The sequence below is a fragment of the Mandrillus leucophaeus genome, unplaced genomic scaffold, assembly GCF_000951045.1.
Source record: "Mandrillus leucophaeus isolate KB7577 unplaced genomic scaffold, Mleu.le_1.0 Scaffold631, whole genome shotgun sequence".
In the NCBI taxonomy this organism is placed as follows: Eukaryota; Metazoa; Chordata; class Mammalia; order Primates; family Cercopithecidae; genus Mandrillus; species Mandrillus leucophaeus.
The window spans coordinates 317,501-340,502 of record NW_012106820.1 but is presented as its reverse complement, the minus strand read 5'-3'; the positions used below and the strand labels follow the sequence as shown (position 1 = coordinate 340,502).

Here is a 23,002-nt window from a genome sequence, read left to right as displayed (position 1 = left end):
CAGACCTATGACATCACCCCATGAAGACTGCAGGGAAGGAAGTATGGTTGGAGAGAGTGGTGAGGGCTACAATATCTATTTACCTTCCCTAATAAATAGTCAGTACATAATGTCTGCAATTGAAAGACTTAGAAATAATATTAAATGTATGTTATTTAGAATCTAGAGGTAAATACCAAAGAAACAGATAAGTGAATTGAAAATGATTATCTCAGTGAACAGGAGATGAAGGGGGAAAAGGTAAGGCAGGGGCTAACAGTTTTATTGTGGGTTGTATAACTGTTTGGCACATATGCATCATTTTGCGAAATGTTAAAACTAGAATTGGCCGAGTGAGGTGGCTCATACCTGCAATCCCGGCACTTTGGTCAGCCAAGGCAGGAGGATCACTTGAGCCCAGGAGTTCGAGACTAGGCTCGGCAAAATAGGGAGAGCCTGTCTCTCATTTTTAATTTTTATTTTTTCTAAAAATAAAATATACATAAAATAAAAATTTTTTAAACTAACATCAAAACACAGACTTACTATATATCCATCTGTACTTTTCTCAATGTTCAAATAAACACACCATAGATTAGAAGATATGATTGATTGATAGATGTAATCTTTTTGTAAAGTAAACATGTATAATATGTTTTTATTATACATGTTCACGGGCGCAGTGGCTCACGCCTGTAATCCCAGTACTTTGGGAGGCTGAGGCAGGTGGATCACCTGAGGTCAGGAGTTTGAGACCGGCATGGTGAAACCCCGTCTCTGCTAAAAATACAAAAATCAGCCAGGTGTGGTGGCACACACCTCTAGTCCCAGCTAGTCGGGAGGCCGAGGCAGGAGAATCACTTGAACCCTGGAGGTGAAGCTTGCAGTAAGCCGAGATGGTGCCACCGCACTCCAGCCTGGGCGATAGAGTGAGACTCCATCTCAAAAAAAAAGAAAGAAAATATATATTTTGTCAAGGTCTCCTTTTATATTCTTTAGTAAAATTTTATTGTTTTCTTCCTATAGACCTTACACACTTCTTTCTAGGCTTGTTACCAAGTGTTTTATTGTTTCTTTTGCAATATGATGTGAACGATTTTCTAATTGACTATGCTTGAGGATAGAAAACCTGTTATTTTATTCCTGTTGACCTAGTATCTGGCAATCTTACTGAATCCTCTTCTTAATTCGAATAGTTTGCTTGCTAGTTTTCCTAGCTTTTTGTAGGCAGATCTTTTTTTTTTTTCTATTCCTTCTCAATATTCATACTACTTCTCTCTTTTTCTTGTCTTACTATATTTCTGCATTGGTTGGAACCTCCAGGAAAATGTTGAATACAATTATGGAGATAGCAGGCATCTTTATTCTGTCCTTGATCTTTATGAAACTGTTTCTAATATTTCACCAGTTATCATGGATGCCTGCAGGATGCCTCTAGGAGGTATCTGCCATCGGGTTACAGAAGTTTCCTTGTATTCTTAGGTTGCTGAGAGTGTTTGTTTGTTTCTATTTTAATAAGGAATTGTTGCTAAATGTCAAATATTTTGGGGTTTTGTTTGTTTGTTTTTGGTTTGGATTTCTTTTTCTTGTTTTTATTTTATTTTATTTTTTGCCTTACCGAGATAGACCATATGGTTTTGGCAGCTATTGAGATGATCACAGGGCATTTCTTCATTAAGCCGTTAATATGCTTGATTACATGAACGGATTTTCTAGTGTTGAGTCATCCTTGCATTCCTGAGAATAAGGTATGACTGTGCTGGTCATGTGGTCTTTTCTTTTAGAACTGCACTAGATTAAACTTGTTACCATAGTCTTTTTTTTTTTTTGAGATGGAGTCTCACTTTGTCACCCAGGTTGGAGTGAAGTTGCGTGATCTCTGCTCACTGCAACCTCTGCCTCCCAACTTTAAGCGATTCTCCTGCCTCAGCCTCTGGAGCAACTGAGATTACAGGCTGGTCTCGAGCTCCTGACCTCAAGTAATCCCCCTGCTTTGGCCTCCAAAGTGCTGGGATTACAGGGGTGAGCCACTGCGCCTGGCCGTTACCATATTCTTTCTAAGTTTCATGTCTATTTTCACCAGAGAACTGGTCTAAGGTGACCTCTCCTGGTCTGGCTTTGGTGTTAGGATTGTGCTAGCTTCATAAGACAAGTTTGGAGCATTTCCATACTTTTGCAATGCTCTGAAAGTCAAAGAAATGATAGAACTGGTGAGCCCAACAGATCCAGGACAGGCGCCAGGAGGCCCAGAGATAGGAGGCACAGGTTAGCCAAGTAACGTCACACACACATGCTGTGACCAGCATCTCAGTACTGCTGAGGACAAGAGAACGCCAAGGAGCATGGCAGGGGAGAAGGGCAAAGGATGCCATCGTGGGGAGGTGGCAAAGGCAGCATCTTAGAGGCAGGTGAGGATCTGAGTCAGTCCTGAGCTCTGAGGGGTTTTGAGCAGGAACATTACCTGACCAGATCTGCAGTCTTAAAAGTTATCCTTGTTTGCACAGGTGTAGACAGCTGTCTGGGAGACCACAGTACAGAGGTGGCTAGGACATGGGGTCCCAGAGCATGAGGGCTTCCTGTCTTGCTGATGAGGTACCCATCACTGAGACAGGAAACCTAGAGGAAGACCAGGTCAGGAAGTGGACCGGAGAGTGGTGGGGAAGAGCTGCATTTGAGGTGTGTGTCTTTGATGGGGAGCCAGCTTGGAAGCCCGGTATGAAGTGCAGAGAGCCCAGGATGGGTTATCAGGGCAGGAGGGTGCCACTGGGGAATTGTCCCATGGTAATGGAGCTGAGGGGGAGGGGGAGGTCACCCGGGGTCCAGTGAGAGGAGAGGAGGTCTTACACAGAGGCTCAAGGAATGTTAACAATTCCAGTTAGGTACAAGATGTCAGACCATGCGGGATGCTGAGGATTTGCCTGAGGACAAGGAGGCAAACTGGGACAGCCTGAGGATGAGGCATCGGCTATATCCAATCCTCTGTGAGGCCTCAGGAAAGTAGGACTGGAAAAGCCATTATGTTTAGCAGCGCAGAAGGCGTGGCCCCTCCCCCAAGCCCACCCCATCCACAGCCTTCTCCATGTCACCTCAGGTGACCCCATCTTCCAGGCAGTCCAGGCCCGAAGTCTTGCAGCTTCCTAATGTCTGTCCTCCTCACACATCCCACATCTGCCCCTCCTGCACATCCTCTTCACTCCACATTCCAACTCTCTCTAGGGTCAGACCCCCACCCATCACTCCTCTGCCCCCACCCTCTTCCAGGTTGTCAAGTTTCTCGCCACAGCCTGGCCCCAGTGGCTAGTGCATCTTAAGAACCACAGTGGTCCTTTCAAACTGCACATCGGATCATAATCAGAAACGAATCCCAAGGTGCTGAGAATGGCTCCCAGGTCCCGCACTATCACCTCTGCAGCTGCCCTCATCCCAGCATCCCTCTCAGGCGCCTGTGCCTTCTTGGTGTTCCTTGAATATGTCAGCCAGGCCCCAGAGTCAAAGCCTTTGGCTGTTGCCTCTGCCTGGAAATCCCCCTCCCACATTCCTGCTCAGTGGACTCGTTCACCAGCTACCTTCTCCCAGTCTTTGTTCAAAAGCCATCTTCTCAGAGACTTTCCCTATTTAAAATTGCCACTGCCCGGCCTTTCTCTCTGCTTTCTTTCCCTGCCTGGCTCTTACACCCTCTGGTACGCTGTATCGTTTATTGCTCGAGGCGTCTGCCTCCCCATGATAAGGTCAGCTCCAGGAGGGCAGGGACTCTCCCCTGCTGTTCCCACATGTATCCCTAGCACCTGATAAGTACAATACGTGGCCCATAGTACAAGCTCAAAATATATCAGTTGAATTCACTTCAGGGGTGCTGAGAGACAGCGGGGAACAGAGGGCCGGCCCCACCCCATAAGAGATGTGCTGGTTCTAAGCCAGATCCCAAGAGGTGGAGGTCGTGCCTCCACCCTCCAAACTTCCACAACCAACAGGCCTCCCAGAGGAGGCGGCGGGTCCTGGCCCCACAGCTATGAGGGCTTCACAGCCTCCTGTTATATTTTCAGCTTGCCAGTCATTAAAAATCTGTCTACGACGACGGGAATACATGGCCTGTCCTCTCTGAGCTCCAGTCTGTTCCCTTGCACGTGGGAGATGACACGCATGTGCCTGTAGGAGACAGAGGAGGGTGGGCAGCCAGGGCGGCACACTTCGGGCCAAGCTTGCACTGCAAAGACCCGTGATCCCACCTGCCTTTAAGAGGGGCGAGACAGGCGCCCTGGAAATCAGAAGTGACACGGAGAGCCCCACGTAACAGAGAGCCCAGAGCAGACAGGCCACCGGCCACAGGATCTGCAGAAGGCGGCTTGCTGTGTTGCTGCCAGATTAACGGGGAGAAAATGCCCACTGGCGGCTCCAAGGAGAGAGCTGAGACCCATGGCCCAGGCCCGGATGCAAATTCTGCTCTGAGACTCAGGTGGTCGGCCAGGTGGGCACCAGGCCTCTGGGATCTGGATGCCACCCTCCAAGGGGCCTCAGATGCCAGCAGTGAGGGGCTGTCTGCCCTCACAATGCACCTTTCGGGACAGCCAAATCCTTCCCATTTGACCACCCTTTGCAGCCACCACTTTGTCAAAGTAGATTTACTTTCAATCGCCATTTGCTAAATCTCTTCCCTCTAAACCTTTTGGGGATGGAGGGATTAGGCCTGATTACAGATGTTGGGGGTGGTGTCAGGAGTCGGGCAGGAGGGGCCACCAAAAGCCAGCACATGCTCCTCCTGGGCTGACCCAGCTGCCGGCTGGCCTCACCCCAGGATCTGGGCCCGCGCGCCTAGTGCGTGGGGCTGCCGCCGAGCGTGTGGCTCTGCTCCTGCCCACCCAGGGAGGGCAGCCCCCGTGCCACCGGCCTGGCCACCCAAGGGAGTCAGCAGGGCGACTCACGGGCTGCCCGAGAGAGATGAGCTCCTTCAAGCGGGGCTCGCTCAAGAGTTCTACATCAGGGTCACAGAAGGTGAGTGAGCTTTGCCGGCGGCCTGCGGGCAGCCGGGAGGAAGAGCAGAAGCACACTGGTCTCCAGCTCTGTCATCTCAGAGCGCTGGCCCCGCGGGCCCTGTCCTCCCAAACTGTGCTGGGTGGGCATGGGGCATGGGGTGTTCAGAGCTCTCATGTCAGGGTCCCTTCTCAGAAGGTGCCCTATGTTTCCTGCCGCCGCGTCCTATGCCTGTGGTCTCAGTTGCTCCCACCTTCCAGTGGCCGTGGCACACCCGGGAGGCATCTGGGTGGCATTTGTGCCTTTCGCCATTCTGGAGTCAGCAGTTGCAGAGTTTTGCATCTCTTGCTTTCCCTGCGAGGGTGGCGTCCCTTAGTTCTCTCTGCTGGACTCAAGCTCCCCTTTGTTCTGCATCAGATGTTTGTGTGGGCTCTGGGGGACCTAGGGATGACTCAGGCTTGGGCCTCGCCCTCGGGGGATGGGGTCTGATAGAGGAAAGCAGACAGCACCATCTAACAGGAGGGAAGGCCAGAGGGGCCCTAGGTGAGAACCTGGGAGGGCAAGAGGCTCCCAGGACTTGTCACCAGCTGTGGGGAACAGCCTTTCCCAGGAACCCCAGACAGGACCTCCCACAGCACATGCTGATTTGAGACTTAGGTGTGCTTTTCCTAGGTGACTCTGAGCCAGCCTGGGAACGGTGGCCCTGAGCACCCGGGGCTGCCTTAAAGAACCACTTGAGCCCAGGTGGACTTGGCAGGCCACTGTCTCTCACCCTAACTCCCTGACTGCCCCTGGCATGGAGTGGGAGGCCAGCCCAGACCACAGCAGAGGCCTCTGGGCATCCCTTGCACACCCTGAGGACTCAGTAGGGATCTCTGCTTCTTCCAGGGCGCTGCCCACTGTGCACAGGAGGGTGGGGGGAGGCAGCAAGGGAGCTGGGAGAGCAGCAGCAGGTGCAGCCCTTGTGTTGGCCGGGGAGGGTACAGCCCCCTAGCTGGCACTTACTGAGCACCTGTGACATGCCCACCGACCCCAGAGCTGGGGACGGAGCCGCTGAAGCAGTATGAGCCAGGTGACCACACTCAGACAGGTTCCTTATCCGGGCTAAAAACAGAGCCTCAGGCGGGAACTGCTTCCCATCCATACGCAACTCACCAGGCTGCGGTCTCCCGGTCCATAAAATGGGGCAGAAGCAGATGTCCAACCAAGTGTTTGCTAGTCTCTGGCACCTCATGAACCTGAAAATGCAAATGGAAAAAATAAAAGCCTCTTTAAAAAATAATAACAATAAAGAGTTAAAGCTCGCCTCCATTCCAAAATGGGAAAGATCCATCCTTGGGGCTCAGTGGGGTACAGGCACGTCTATCTGCTTTTGTGCGCGTGTGTGAGTCAGCATTATTTTTAGAGATGGCATGTACTCGTGTTCTTGTGTAAGTTTACGTTCGCAAATGCACTGCTGCATTTGGCAGGAACAAGAGACACACCGCTGGCCGTACAGCCCGGGCCCGGTGGCTCCACGAGACCTCCTCCTCCCCGGCACTAAGCTGGCCCACACTGTTCTTCCTGATAAGCTCTGAAAAGGAACAGGCTTTTGTCTTTTGGATTTGATGTCACCTCCTCACCTGTGCCCATACTGCTGTATGTTTGGTGCCCTGGAATTGCAATGGGTAGGGTCTGGGAGCAGGGAATTCAGCAAAAGGGGAGGACGGGAGAATCACTTCCATTTTGGTCCAGATTGAAAAACAGCACCTCCTTTATGTCAGCACACTCACAGCCATTCCTACAGGATCTCACACTCTGCATTACTTCAAGCCCAAGGACACAGATGACCCCTGCCCCCATCCTCTATCACAGCGAGGTGATCCCACACTGTGGTGGTGTCAAAGGTGTTCGAACCAGGGCGACTCCATTTTGAGTGAGGGCAACTCCATTTTGAGTGAGGGCTGGGGAAATGGGGCTGGGACTTGCTGGGCTGCATTCCCAGAAAGTTAGGCCTTTCTAGCCTGTAGATGTTTACGGTTATGGCAACAAATTAATAATGTTTACTAAACAGACCCAGACTTGGGAGTGTCCAGATATCCCGATATCTGGAGAACAAAGGGATTCCTAATTTTGCTTTAAAAATAATAATATTGATTCTTGCAAAATATAATAATTAAGAAAATAAATCATTTATCACAAACCCTTGTAGCAGAGCACATCTCTCCATATACATGAATATCACACCTAGCGTGGGCATGTCCTCCTCTAGCTTTCAGGAACGTCCTACTCTGTCTATGGCGTAGCTGTTCGTTCGGCTGTTCTTTCACTACTTTACTCTATTTTTTTTTTTTGAGACAGAGTCTTGCTCTGTCACCCAGGCTGGAGTGCAGTGGCACGATCTCGGTTCACTGCAACCTCCGCCTCCCAAGCGATTCTCCTGCCTCAGCCTCCCGAGTAGCTGGGACTACAGGCACCTGCCACCACACCCGGCTAATTTTTCGTATTTTTAGTAGAGACGGGGTTTCACCGTGTTAGCCAGGTTGGTCTCGATCTCCCGACCTCGTGATTCGCCCGCTTCAGCCTCAAAAATGCTGGGATTACAGGCGTGAGCCACCAAGCCCGGCCTACTTTACTCTCTTAATACACTTGCTTTTACTTTTCACCATGGACTCGCCCTGAATTACTTCTTGCACGAGATCCAAGCACCCTCTCTTGGGGTCTGGATCTGGACCCCTGTCCTACAACAGTGGTGCATGCCAAGCTCCTACAAAAACTTGTAGGAGTTAAGAATCTTGATGGCACACTTTGCCCTAAGGCCTGCTTATAAAAGCCCTTGCTTAAGAAGTAAAATTATTGATGGAAGAATGGAAGATAATACCTCTGGCTTTAAGGAAGCCATTCTTTAAGGAAGTACTAGGAAACAGGCGTGAAATCACATGGGCATACAGCGGACTGCTTTCATTCTATCTCATTGCATACTCGACCCTCCACTGACGCAGCAGCTCGGTGCCGGTTCCCGGTTTCCTAACTGAAAGCAGCACCCCTCTGCACGGTGTGTGCTGAAACACACCAGCTGCCCTGTGGGAAAAACACACACAAACTGCACTATGTACAAATCTTCCAGGGTCATCTCGCCTGACCCTCTATTTGTACAAGGCAGATCTGACCCTTTGTCCTTGGCTGGTCTGCTCTTCCCAGCTCTGAAGCTCTTCCTTTGGTCTTAGACCAACAGGGATGCACAGCGTGGAATCCTGAGGCAGTGAGTAAATCCCTGGGGACACGGGGGAGCCTTGAGCTCCATCTCTCTGCAGCCTGCTGCTGGGAGGCCCCACTGGCCAAAACAGTCCCTCTTCCAGGCCTCCAAGTACTCATGCAGGAGATGAAAAATGAGATTCTGCCTGGCACTTTTATCCCTGTCTACATTTTTGTTGTTGTTGCTAAAAGGCACAGATAAAGTCACGAGTCAAAGGTCAAGATCCTAAATACAATTAGTAATAGTATAGTCCAGCAATGATACCCGTCTACCTTAGACAAATTCTAGCACATGTGTACAAGGAAAGGTGCAAAAATGCTCACATTCACACTGCATGCCATAGAAGACCAGAAACAATAAATAGTTCCTTCAAAAGGGTATGCATAAACTTTTGTTTATTCACATAATGAAATACCACACAGCGCTTAAAACAAATGAACCAAGCCACCTGTATCAACATGGATAAACCTCAGAACATATTGCTGAATTGAAAAATAAGCCCCTAGCCAGGCGTGGTGGCTCACACTTGTAATCCCAGCACTTTGGGAGGCCAAAGTGGGCAGTTGCTTGAATCCAGGAGTTCGAGACCAGCCTGGGCAACATAATGAAGCCCCATCTCTATGAAAAATACAAAAAATTAGCCAGGTGTGGTGGAGGGCACCTGCAGTTCCAGCTACTTGGGAGGCTAAGGTGGGAGGACCACTTGGGTCCAAAGAGGTCAAGGATGGAGTCAGTGAGCGGCACTCTAGCCTGGGCAACAGAGTGAAACTCTATCTCAAAAAAAAAAAAAAAATGAAAGCATACTATTTATAGAAAAATCTAAGACACACAAGGGAAATCCAAAATAAATACATATATCTCTTCAAAGTGGAGGTGGTTAGCTGTATCTGTAATACTGACAAAAATAGTCAAACTCTGTGAAATATTTAAAGAGGTTCATTCTGAGCCAAATATGAGTGACCATGGCCCAAGGCACAGTCTTGAGAGGTCCTGAGAACATGTGCCAAGGCATTGAGTTAGAGCTTGGTTTTATACATTATAGGGAGAAATAAAAGATCAGTCAATACATGTGAGGTATACACTGGTTCGGTCCAGAAATGGGGACATATTGTGGGGAGGGTGGCCCACAGGTCATAGGTGGACACAAGTGTTTTCTGGTTGGCAATTGGTTGAAAAAGTTCAGTTATTATCAAAAACCTGGAATCAATAGAAAGAAGTGTGTGGAAGTTCAAAGTTTTTATTATGTAGATGATGTCTCTCAGGTGGCCACCCTTAGAGACAATAGATGGCAAGTGTTTCCTGTTTAGGTCTTTAAAAGGTGCTAGACTCTCAGCTAATCTCTTCAGGACTGGGAAGGCCTGGAAAGGGAAAGCTCTACTACTTAAAAGAACTCTTTACAGCTGCAAATTTTCCCCCACAAAAGATGGTGGGCCATTTCAAAATACAGCAAAGCAACATATTCTGGAGTAAAATATTTTGATTTGTTTCTTTCTTTCTTTCTTTTTTTTTTTGACAGAGTCTTGCTCTGTCACCCAGCCTGGAGTACAGTGGTGCAATCTCGACTCGCTGCAACCTCCACCTCCCAGGTTCAAGTGATTCTTGTGCCTCAGCCTCCTAAGTAGCTGGGATTACAGGTGCCCACTACCATGCCTGGCTAATTGTTGTATTTTTAGTAGAGGCGGGGTTTCACCACGTTGGCCAGGCTGGTCTTGAACTCCTGAACTCAAGTGATCCACCTGCCTTGGCCTCCCAAAGTGCTGGGATTACAGGTGTGAGCCACTGCACCTGGCCATTTTCCTTTTTTATGTCATGTGCTGTTATGCCATAGTCAGGTTGGAAAGTAGGCCACATTATATAGGGTTAAATGATTCAGTTGCCAAGTGCAGTGGCTCATGCCTATAATCCCAGCACTTTGGGAGGCTGAGGCGGGCAGATCACGAGGTCAGGAGTTTGAGACCAGCCTGGCCAATATGGTGAAACCCCCTCTCTGCTAAAAATACAAAAATTAGCCGGGTGTGGTGGTGCACGCCTATAGTCCCAGCTATTTGGGAGGCTGCAGCAGAAGAATCACTTGAATCAGGGAGGTGGAGGTTGCAGTGAGCCGAGATTGCACTACAGCCCTCCAGCCTGGTCAACAGAACAAGACTCCATCTCAAAAAAAGAGAAAAAAGAAAAAATTCAACCGAGGAGCCACCCTAACTGCCTGCCTGACCAGTTTCTTCCTTTCGCCTCTCCAAGGGGTCCCTCTGTAGCCTAACAACAAGTGCACCCAGGAACGCCAGCCTGAGGGCATGCCCAGCTCCAAACCAAAGGGACCACAGAGTCCTCTGTTAGAGATCCACAATGCACATCAGCAAACTAAAGGCTCTGATAAGTCCCGCAAAGGGACTTTTAACCCAAAGTCGCCTATAGAAGAAACCCTTTCCATGCAAAATACATCACCATTTCTGGAGCCCAGGCCAGGCTGAGGACACTTAAGAACACTTAGGGCTGCTGGCAACACAAGATTAGGAGTTAGCTCCTAAGGATGAAATGGAGAATAGGCTTTACCCCTGACTTCCCGCACAGCTAGAGGATGGGCTCCTCCTTCTGCCACCGAGGCCTGGGGATGCAGCAAGCACAGGATGTTTAAGAAAGAAAGACAGAAAGGAAAAAGAATTTGCTGCTCCAAGTCACTACCAAATTGTCAATGCTCACCGACAGAATATCTTCAGGTTTCAGAATTGAAGAAATTGGCAGAATGTCAAGATGGAAGAGGGATTTTAAAGATGCATGACAAGTCATAGCAGCCATGCACCCCAAGGGCCCAGGCAGCCCTCAGTTTATCCTCAAAGGCTCAGAGGGACAGCCTTTGGTTCCTATGCATGCTGCATTAAATAGAACCCTTTGTAATTGCTGAAATACTTGAAAAACCTGGTGTCTTAAGCACAGCCAGAGAACACACACACCTGTCCCCCTCAGCTAAGCCGGGATGTTATTTTCTTGGAGCAATAGGTAGCGGTGGCTCCTCAGAGATCAGGGTAAACTCTCAGGGGTCCTGAAAGCCACCTTCTCCTGCCTGTCCCCACCCCAAAGCCAATAGAGTGTCCCTCTGGCCATTCACAGATTTTTGCTTCTTGCCTGGCCTCCCCAGCCCTCAGTTCCCTTCCACGTAGAACCCTTCCACGTAGAATTAGAATAGCCTAATTGGCTATTAGGCTACTTGGGTGTTTTCCACTTTAGAAAGGTTGGTCATGGCATCTCACATGAACCAGCCACTCTCAGACCTGCGGGGTCACTCTTCCACTGAAGTCTGAGGGGACACAGGTGGGTCGCACTGTTGCCGTGTGTGCTGTGCAGGGCATCTGCAGGTTGCCCAGGATTGCAGGGAGGGGAGGCAGGAGACCCAGTGCCCACCCTGGCTGCCTGGCTCCCGGCATGCCTAGGGGATGGATCATCAGACCACCCAGCTGTCTAACAGGCGCCAGAAGTAAGGTTACCCTGGGGGTGTCTGTGTGCTGGCAAAAATCAGCCAGCCACCTTCTCCCCACAGGCTTCTGTGCAGATTACACATGTTTGCTAGGGGGTTAGATGACTAGCATCCCTTACAGCACCAAGGCCAGGAGAGTTCTTATCTGCACAGATGAGAGGCTGCTGAAATTGACAGGTGCATGCCACTCACTAGCTGCTTGTCTGTCTCTTCATTCTCCCTGGTGAGGCATGGGAGCCTTTTGATGAAGAGTTTACCTTTCCTCCTTTCACAGAACAAAGCTACTTCTCCACTGAGGGAGGCCTTGAAGCTCCATTGAAATTCGCACCATCACAGAGAATTATTTGCTAGTATGTAATGTTGATGGTTGGACTTTGATTTTACATAATCAGGATGGAGCGTTCTCTCCTACACAACGCAGGGTACAGCTGTGCCGGAGCCAGGTCACCCGAAGGCCCCCAGCCCCCTAACCCCCTTTGGAGCTGGAGGGTGTGAGCACAGCCTCATTGCTCACCCCCAGCTCATTAACACATTTCCCAAGATCAAGGAGCCGGGTCCTGCTGTCCTCGCACCTACCATTCAGATCCATTTCATTTGAGGATCTTTGACTCAGAAAAGTTGTCTCTTGGCTTTGTCCCTTTGTTAGACCCTTGGGGTCAGCCTGGACTGCCCCACTCCCCGCAAGGACATGTTGTTATGGAAATCTTGGGGAAGGCTGAGGACACAGTGGACAAACTGCACAATCTCTGTGCCTCCCTGTTGTCCTTCCTTGACCTCTCTCTTCCCAGCCCCTGCTGACGGTTTTTGTTTTGTTTGTTTGATTTGTTTTTTTAATTGGTCCCAGCAATTCCACAGGCACACCAGCCCCAGGCAAGATTTCACTACTCAGCAGATCAGAAGCCATAAACCGAAGCCACCATCACTGGCAGGCCATTCAGCAGCCGCCACCTCCCTGGGCACCTGGACCCCTGGTCCCCTTTAAAGCAGTTCCACCCCCAGGGTTATCTCAGCTACTGAGAAGTGTTATAGGTTTTTTTCCACATCAGCCTATATGTGTGCTTGGAAATGCTCCCCCAAATGAACACAGGTAAATGTCTAGAGAAGACCCATGTTACCCTGAGTGGCACCGTCCAGCTGCACTTTGCCATACACAGGCCTTGCTTGCACCGCAATTCCCAGCCTGGGGACTGCAGGGGCAGCTAATCTGAGAGCGACTGGGAGTGATGAACAAGAGCCACTGGCAATCCTTAGTCCAAATCCCAGTTCAGATGTGTGGCCACAGGACAGCCGTCCCACCTCTCTGGGCCTGAGTTTCCGTATCTGTGAGGTGTGATGATGTTGCCTGCTCACTAGGAAATTCTTTGCTTTCTACATATTTTATGCCATTAAAGGAATACCCTTGTAAAAAGTCATAGATTTAATTTAATTTCAGAACCCCGACTGAAAAGTGAGCAAAATCTTATTATCAGCTAATAAAGTGTTTATGGGAATTCAGAACAGTTCTTTGTTATTTTTCTCTGCAAGCCCGCTGAGGTGCTTTAATAAAGATAAACATGTGCACATAGCTCAGTTCTGTGCCGGGCAGTGTTTCTGGAGCTGGGGATCCATGATGACTGTGAAAAGACCAAATGAAAACAAATTTAGTTTAAAGGCCTCAACTGGCTTTCTTTGCAATTCTAGAATCAGGCAATACTTTATTCCATAAAAAAGAAGAAGTTAATTCCACTGAGCTGAGCAAAGGAGATTGGCTTCATAGGCACAAAAAGGGCTGAAGAAAACAGAAACAAGGAACAAACATTGAATTTTTTTTTTTTTTTTGAGACGGAGTTTCACTTTTGTTGCCCAGACTAGAGTGCAATGGCATGATCTTGGCTCACTACAACCTCTGCTTCCTGGGTTCAAGCAATTCTCCTGCCTCAGCCTCCCAAGTAGCTGGGATTACAGGCATGCACCACCACGCCCAGTTAATTTTTTGTATTTTTAGTAGAGAAGGGGTTTCTCCATGTTGGTTAGGCTGGTCTCGAACTCCCGCCCTCAGGTGATTCTCCTGCCTCGGCCTCCCAAAGTGCTGGGATTACAGGCGTGAGCCACCGCATCCGGCCTTGAATTGGTCATTTCAAAGTTACTTTCCTTGTAATGTGAGAACAGGGAGACAGAAAAATGGAAAATGAATGGATTGGTTAATATCAGGTTATTTCAAGTTAAGGATTAAAGCAAGGGGAACTTCATAATCATGCTGATTGAAGACTGAAACTGGCCTGCTTGGTAAATTAGGCTGTTATCTCTCTCTCCTGATTTTCCAGAAGGCCAGGTAACGACTGAGTTTCCATTTGGTGATGTGTAACTTTAACATGGGTGACTCCATTTTGATTTCTAGTCTGGTCTGTTGGGGCCTAGAGCAGGCTTAGTCCAAAAGCAACAACTTCTTTTAATTTTTATTTACTAATTCCCCACTTTTGGTCAGACAGTCACCTAGGTGAGACCAGAACTAAGGGTGTCAGCACTCCTCTCAGCAACCCCTCAGTTTCTGTGTTTCCAGTCTCAGCACGTCACTCACAGGTTATGGTGTCTCATGACTGTGCGTTTGAGTTTTTTGTCATTCCAGCTGAAAAGGGACCATTTGACATTTGGTGGATGGCTGCATGCAAACATTTAAAACTTTTTCAGAGGATACAGTGCACCAAGGAGAACACTATTGTGACTATAAGGAGGTTAATACTGAATATGGAGTATGCTCCTTAACCAGGGTCCTCACAAACCAAGTGTGTCCAACCTGTGGCCCAGGACAGCTTTGAATGAGGCCCATATTCAAAGTCTGGGCCAAATCAAAATCATAAACTTTCTTAAAACGTTATGAGATTTTTGTGTGTGTGTGTGTTTTTTTTGTTTTGTTTTGTTTTTTGCATCTGCTGTCATGAGCATTAGTGTATTTTATGTGTGGTGCAAGACAATTCTTCTTCTTCCAGTGTGGCCCAGGTAAGCCAAAAGATTAGACAACCTTATAGCCAAACCAACTAAAATCAAACAGATCAAAAAATGAACCTGATGAGTCCTCTACCCATTTTGAGTGGGCTGTGTGTTGATTTTTTGCAGCTGTGTCTCTACACGCTCTGATGTATTTATGCACAACAAGAAGTGTCAGCAACTGTATAGCTTCCTCCCCGTTCCATTGTTAGGTAGCAGTTCTAACATCTAGCTTCCCCGGAGTAGGTTAAATTAAAAAAGAGAGTGCTACCTCTGTAAAAGAGACCACAAATACAGTTTGAACAGTTGTGTTTGGGATGTTGCAAAAGTTGCCCACTAGGTGGCCTAGAGGATTTGTTAGATCCTGTAACTATTTAGGTTTGATATGACAGAGTCAACATTCCATCCAGTTAACCCACAGAAGCTACTGATTGTGAAATTGTAACTGCAGCGTTATCCTGCCAAGTGAAAGAGGCAGGCATATGTAAAAAAAGAATTAAAAGGGATAAGAGTCATTATGACACGGAGTCTTGTTCTGACACCTTGGAGAAGGCTGTCCACAGCTTTAAGTCAGCATCCTCTTGTCCCGGCTTCCAGTTTGAACGTCTCTGACTGTGGCAGTGCACGTTCTAGGGAACTCTGTGTGGCTCACACATCAAGGGCATGAGACCTTCCCTTGAGACTTATATCTAGTTGTCCAGCTTCAGTTTATAGGACTTCAGAAACAGAGCAGTTTTTGGTTTTAGTTGGAGAGTGGTAAGATATTGGAGAAAATGAGAAGAAGTTGTTAGAATCTAGTCCAGTCTACAGACAGATAATAAAAACTCAAAAACAAGGCCGGGGCCGGGTGCGGTGGCTTACGCCTGTAATCCAGCACTTTGGGAGGCTGAGGTGGGCAGATCACCTGAGGTTGGGAGTTCGAGATCAGCCTGACCAATGTGAAGAAACCGCATCTCTACTAAAAATACAAAAATTAGCCAGGTGTGGTGGAAGTCACCTGTAATCCCAGCTCCTCGGGAGGCTGAGGCAGGATAATTGCTTGAACCCAGGAGGCGGAGGTTGCAGTGAGCCGAGATCATGCTACTGCACTCTAGCCTGGGCAACAAGAGTGAAACTATGTCTCAAAAAAAAAAAAAAAAAAACTCAAAAACAGTGAACAGGGCCATAGTTTAATAATAGGTGTATTATAGTTTTCTTCTGAAATGTGATTTTTGTCTTATAGTCACCCCCATTTATACCAAAGATCAACAGAGTAAAACTAATTTGTTTGCAAAATAAATTTAGTCTCATTGACCTTATTTACATAATTAATAATTACAGCAAGAGTAACCACATAGGCTCCTTTTAAATTTGCATGGATGGATATTTTGACAAAGAATCTCAGATTGGACTTTTATTTATTCATTTATATTGAGACAGAGTCCTGCTGTCTCACCCATGCTGAAGTTCAATGGTGCGCTCATGGCTCATTGCAGCCTTGACCTCCCCAGCTCAAGTGATCCTCCCACGTTAGCCTCCCAAGTAGCTGGGACTACAAGCATGTGCCACCACACTGGCTAATTTTTGTATTTTTTTTGTAGAGGCGGGATTTTGGCACGTTGCCCAGGCTGGTCTTGAACTCCTGGGTTTAAGTGATTGGCTCATCTCGGCCTCCCAAGTGCTGGGATTACAGGTGTGAACCACTGTACCTGGCCTCAGATGGAACTTTGAAACACCTGGACACTAGGAAGCCGAACCAAGGCAGACATCAGACTTTGCCTGCAGCGTCTTATATATTGAGGTTTCTGCGCCTGCCAGGAAATGATGAGCTTTTACTCACTCACTGTAAGACTCGGAACTCTTGAAACCTAACTTTCCATACGTATTCTCAAATATGACATTCCAGTCAAAGCCTTGGTAGTACAACCAATGTTTCTAATTGTATCCTGTTATAAAGAGAGCAAATTATTATTGAAGTTATTCAAATAACCATATTGCCATACAAGTAAGAATACTCACAGATAGCTTCTGAATTGTAGAAGGATCAGGTAGGCAGGAAAAGCAAACATTCTAATTTTTGTTTATAAAAGTATACTTTACAAAATTGCTGTAAGCTGTAGCTAGCTTAAAAGAAAAAAAAAAACAACTTTCCTTAAAACTGGAAGACAGGGCGAGCACAGTGGCTTATGCCTGTAATCCCAGCACTTTGGGAGGCCAAGGCGGGTGGATCACTTGAGGTCAGGAGTACAAGACCAGTCTGGCCAACGTGGTGAAACCCCATCTCTACTAAAAATACAAAAATTAGCCAGGTGTGGTGGCACGTCTGTAGTCCTAGCTACTCAGGAGGCTGAGGCAGGAGAATCGCTTGAACTCGGGAGGTGGAGGCTGCAGTGAGCCAAGATAGCACCACTGCACTCCAGCACCACTGTCCTCCAGCCTGGGCAACAGAGGGAGACTCTGTCTCAAAAAAACAAAACAAAACAAAACATTAAATGAACCAACAATACTTCAAATTAAAAAGCTGTGAAAACTCATAATTCTTCATCAGTTCATTCAGCTTCATGTAATTAATTCTTGCTCTGTTTGATCTCAGCAGTTTCACAAACCCATCTGTTTCTTCAACTGAGCTTTAGGCTTTCTTACTCAGTCCAATAGTAGCTCAAAGTTATCAGAAACCTATACTTGTCAGACTTCTTTCCATCCTTTCTACAAACCTCCTTGAAGACACATTGCTTTAGAATTGTAGTTGCCTGCAAAAAGCTTTCAGAAAGGCATCAGAATAAAGTAATTAACTGTAGACAACCAGACTTAAAGTGGCCATGGTTAAAAGCCTGATGAGACTCCATTATAGAAAGGATGCAATCGACAAGAAAATTTGGTTATTTCTGCAGTGTACAACACTTTAACATAATAACTGACATTATGACTTGATAACACATCAGATTTCTAGAAGTTTCATAAATTGTGGCACACCTTAGGAATGTATACAAATATAACTCAAAGAAAATTTAACATTATTTGACAATGTTTTCCACAAAATGTAACATATCAAATAAGTCTAATTGGTTTAATATTTCTCATTTGAACTTCCAGGGGCCCTTCTGGAGTGTCCAAAAGTTAGTTTGAGGTCAAATATTAAGTGTGAATTTGATTTTGGGCCGTTTGTCAAAAATAAAAGTTCAAAAGACTTGATCAAAAATAAGATTACAAGTCACTGTGCTAAATAATAATCATTCATTTAGCCAGAGTGATAATTAAAGACTTCAAAAGCAAATACAAGAAGTAACATAATGGTCAAAAACCTTAACTCTTTAATAGAGATAAGTGTTAGTTTTCCTAAGTAATCAATGACTTAACAAAGAAAATGTGAAGCATAGGAAATTATTTTGATTAAACAGAATCATTGTTTTCTAGGCCAATTACCTACAAGATCTCACAATAATTTACTAAGAGCAAATCAATACTTTAAAAAAAAACCTTGTTGTTTTAACCTAATAAATCAAATTTCAGTTTTGCATCAGTGTACTTTTTGATATTACACATTAATTTCTAGAAAAACCTATACAAAGGTAAGGTTTGTTATGTAAACTTCAAGCCAAAGTCTTCCCCATTGTAAAAGTTCCTAAAGATTTAGATGCAGAGGGAGACACCCTTAAAAATAGAATTTCTTTTACAAAGAATTTCAAAAAAAGATAGCTAAGTGCCAAGAAATTGTGTTTTGGAAATCATTTAGTTGATATATAGAAATCATTTAATTGATCATTAGTTGATATATTTTCTTTTTAAAAATATTTTCATTTATTTTCAAAAAAATATTTCATTTATTTATTGATTTGTAGATCGAGATGAGGTCCCACGAAATTGCCTGGGCTGGTCTTGAACCCCTGGGCTCAAGAGAGCCTCCTGTTTCAGATTTCCAGAGTGCTGGGATTACAGATGTGAGCCACTGCACCCAGTCTGGTCTTTTCAACTTAACCTGTTTCTTAATTAGACAACTGACTTCAGGGCACAGGTCTTGAATACATAGGGCAAAGAAGGCATTTTCTATTCCTGGACTTATTAATAGAATTCGATTTTATATCCCTCACAACCAATTTTAACCAACTTGATCACACACAAAATTTCTTTCATAGGATTTTACTTCCACAAATCTTCTACAACTTGCTTAAACCTTTTTGTCCTAAATTTCTTTCTTCATATTAGAATAACCAATCATTCTACCTCATAACAAAAATATACTTTTTTCCCTGTCATTATGACCACACAAAATTCTCTCTCATACATAAAAAAATTACTTTCTCTTCTCAACATTTTTCTATCAAAAATACACACTCATATTTATAGACTTTTTTGCACCACTTTCTCCTACGTACTGGTTTCTGTCTGCCTTGTTTCTATTTTTTTCCTTAGTCCATATTTTAAGACATTCTCTAAATAACCTCCAAGTTAGATGAAATTAGTCTTTTCTTTAACAAAGGTATATCCTCATGTCCTTCTACAATTTTCTCACCAAAAACACATCTTACTTTTTTAATACACTTTGCGTACAGAATTACCTATATTAATTAAAATTTTTAATATTTAATAAACTTAATTTCTAGTGAAAACCTAGGAAATAAATTTTGAACTGTCATATACCAACATTTTATAAACATGCATGTTCTAATTTATAGAAATATGTGATTCCTCATAGAACAATTTTTTATGTTTACTAACAGACCAAAACATATTTAGCTTCACCATGCCATATAAAAACAAGATTAGAGGCCAGGTGTGGTGGCTCATGCCTGTAATCCCAGCATTTTGGGAGGCTGAGGTGGGCGGATCGCTTGAGGCTAGGAGTTCCAGGCTAGCCTGGCCAACATGGTGAAACCCTTCTCTACTAAAAATACAAAAAAAATTAGCCGGGTGCGGTGGTAGGCACCTGTTATCCAAGCTACTTGGCAGGCTGAGGCAGCTGGATCACCTGAACCCAGGGGTCGGAGGTTGCAGTGAGCTAAGATGGCACCATGGCACACCAGCCTGGGCAACAGAGCAAGACTCTGTCTCAAAAACAAACAAACAAACACACAAAGATTAGAAAATGTCTTATTCCGTTTAGTGCTGCTATAAAGGAGTACATGAGGCTGAGTAATTTATAAAGAAAAGAGGTTTGTTTGGTGCACAGTTCTGCAGCCTGTATGAAAAGCATAATGCCAGCATCTGATTCTGGTGAGGGCTTCAGCCTGCTTCTACTCATGGAGGAAGGTAAAGGTGATCCAGTGTGTGCAGATCACATGGAAGAGAAGCAGCAAGAAGGATGGAGAAGATACCAGAACTCTTTCTAACAACCAGCTCTTCAGGGAACTCTCACAGGAACTAATTAAGCAAGAACTCACTCATTACCACGAGGGTGGGGGCAAGCCATTCATGAGGGATCCCACCCCAGACCCAAACACCACCCATTAGGCCCCACTTCCAACATTGAGAATCACATTTGTTTTCTTTCCTATGATTCAATTTTTTTTTTTTTTTTTTGAGACGGATTCTCTTTCTGTCACCCAGGCTGGAGTGCAGTGGCACGATCTCTGCTTATTGCAAGCTCTGCCTCCCTAGTTCAAGTGATTTTCATGCCTCAGCCTCCCAAGTAGATGGGTCTACAGGCTCCCGCCACCATGCCCAGCTAATTTATTTTTATTTTTATTTTTAAAAGAGACAGGGTTTCACCATATTGGTCAGGCTGGCCTCAAACTCCTGTCCTCAGGTGATCTGCCCACCTCGGCCTCCCAAAGTGTTGGGATTACAGGCGTGAGCCACCATGCCCAGCCAAGAATCAAATTTCAACATGAGGTTTAGAGGGCCAAGTATCCAAACTATAGCACAAAGCATATATACCTTAAACTTATGTTCAACAATTAATGTTTCAGTGTTTTAACTTAGAGATGACTTAAACATTTCATGAATATCTATTAATCATAACATGACTTTAGGATTAAGTGACTGAAAAAGATTTTAAAATTATGAGAATGGTATTTATATATTTGTATCCCATTTACATCCACATAATTTACTTATTCTTAACAATTATGCTTACATTGCTGGTTACACAAAGTTAGCCATCATCTCAATGATTTTGCTGCTAACTATTTTACAGCACACAAGTGGTAGACAGTTGCCACCTAAGCAGGAATGCTAAAGTTAAATACATTCGTATTTTGCTGATCAGAAGACACAGCTGTTTTTATTAAACCAACAATATTAAATTAGTCTTACTTACCAAAGATTTACCCAAGTCACACGAACAAAAAGGCATTTAGGTTAGTTTCTTTTTTCTGATAAAATATTTAAGTGCTAACTTTTTCTTTAAGCCAGTTCATTATGACTCTTTCTTATATTTTGGTGGAGACACATCACATATGCATAACACAGATAGACATACAGACACGCACACAGAGGTCGATATGGTTTTAATAAGATTATTCATTTGTCAGTTTTCAACTAGTTTCTCTCCCCTGTTTAGACAATTAATGCCCTCCCTGATTACCTGTTCTATTGGCCTAAACAACTGTTATCTAGGCAACATCAAATTTGTACATCCAAAGGCAGGACTCTTAAAAAGGTAGAAAAGAGTGGAAAGAGGTAGAAAATTTACATGTCAAAGGCACAGAACTTAGATCTAAACATCATTATTTGCCAAGATAAAAAAGGTCATAGGTAAGGCCTAGATCAGGCAAAATGGTCAGCCAAAGCACCTTATACAAAGGTAAGGTGTTTTTTTTTTTTTTTACGTAAACTTCAAGCCAATCTATTCTCCACTGTCAAAGTTCCTAATGATTTAGATGTAGAAAGGGAAGCACCCTTAAAAATAGATTTTCTTTATAGATATAAATTTCTTTTACAAGGATTTCAAAAACAAAACAAAACAAAAGCCAGCTAAGTGCTAAGAAACTGTGTTTTCGAAATCATTTAGTTAATACATAGTCTTTTCTTTTTTAAATTTTCATTTATTTATTTGTAAATAGAGATGAGGTCCCACTATGTGGCCCAGGTTGCTCTTGAATTTCTGGGCGCAAGTGATCCTCCTGCCTCAGACTCCCAAAGTGCTGGGATTATAGGTGTGAGCCACTACACTCAGCCCAGTCTTTTCAACTTAACCTGTTTCTTAATTAGACAACTGACTTCAGGACAGAGCCCTTGAATAAACAGGGCAAAGAAGGCATTTTTTATTCCTGGACTCATTCCTAGAGCTCAATTTGATATCCCTCACAACTGAATTTTTCTTTTCTATTCCAAGACAGAGGTTGTCCTGTAAGAGTGGGGTTTAAAGTAGAAATAGGGGCTCTGGTATCTACTCAGACTGGATAATGGGAAGAAGTGTATCAGAGCTTCCCTTGGAGGCCATCAGTCTTGGTGGTTAATATGAAGATTTTCAGAGGGCTGGCAGGCTGTTTCTAGGAGCTTCCCTCAAAATCTTTGTAAGGGCAGCCCCCTTGCCAGTGCCCTGGTTGTTTGTACCGATGGCAACAATATTCTGGAGACCATTGTTTCAGGGGTCCGAAGGCCACCCTAGGTTGTTGTTGCCATGGAACTGAGTCTCTTCAAGAATGGCTTTCTATGGTCATTTTTCAGGCTTTGCTTGGCCCATAAGTGGATCAGGTGGTAGGGCTTGTCAGATAACATCATTCTGCCTCTTTCACCCATTTTTGGGCTTCCCCAGTTCCCACACACATGCGGGTTAGTTGGTAGAGATCAGATGACTCAGGGTCACAAGTTCTAGTCGAGATCTCAGATTCTTCAGAAAACTTTTGCAGGTTTTTTCTAGGTTTAGGAAAATTTTAAACTATGGCTCTGAACTCTATTTTTATCCAGGGAACATAAATCACTTAAGTATTATTTCCTAGGGTTTGGGGTGGTTTTATCTTTTAAGAAAACTGTTTAACTGTTTTCTTCTGCGAATATAGGCAATTCCGACAGAAAGTTAATAGATTGTGAATATTTAGGCAAAATAGGATACAGAGGAGCAGTAGGAATCATGTCGGTTTTACTGTCCTTGGTATGGGGGACGTCTTGTACTTTTAGCTTTTATTAGCTCTTCACAATGAATTTTTTAAAAAGCAATTTTAGAATCCTGTTGTCTCTTTGAGACTTCCGAATGCCTGTTAGAATAATAATCCCATTCTCCCTGCCTAATTCAAGAGGCTTGAGACTCAAGTGTGCTTCCGAGATAACCAGTTCTGTGTTCACCTGTAACATTCCATATAACAGCCATTGTCATTCTGAATTATCTTTAGTAAGACTTTGCCACTTTTGAGAATATTTGCAGCTTCTGGGGCCATAATTCTTGTCCATGAAAAAGGCAGGTTTATTAGAAGGCAGAGTACTCAGATCTTTAGAAATTAGAGATCCCATTTTTATGTTGGCTCTTGGGT

At 45.0% G+C, this 23,002-nt stretch overlaps 1 protein-coding gene across 1 annotated transcript in view; it reads left to right on the top strand.

Annotated features, from left to right (window-relative positions):
- The first annotated feature begins 4,624 nt into the window (after positions 1–4,624).
- The window catches only part of TRPM1 (transient receptor potential cation channel, subfamily M, member 1), a 160,763-nt gene continuing 142,385 nt past the window's right edge, over positions 4,625–23,002 (top strand). Inside the window, exon 1 of the mRNA XM_012000570.1 lies at positions 4,625–4,968. Coding sequence (XP_011855960.1) covers positions 4,915–4,968 — 54 coding nt within the window. The 5' untranslated portion in view covers positions 4,625–4,914. The remainder of the gene's footprint in view (positions 4,969–23,002) is intronic.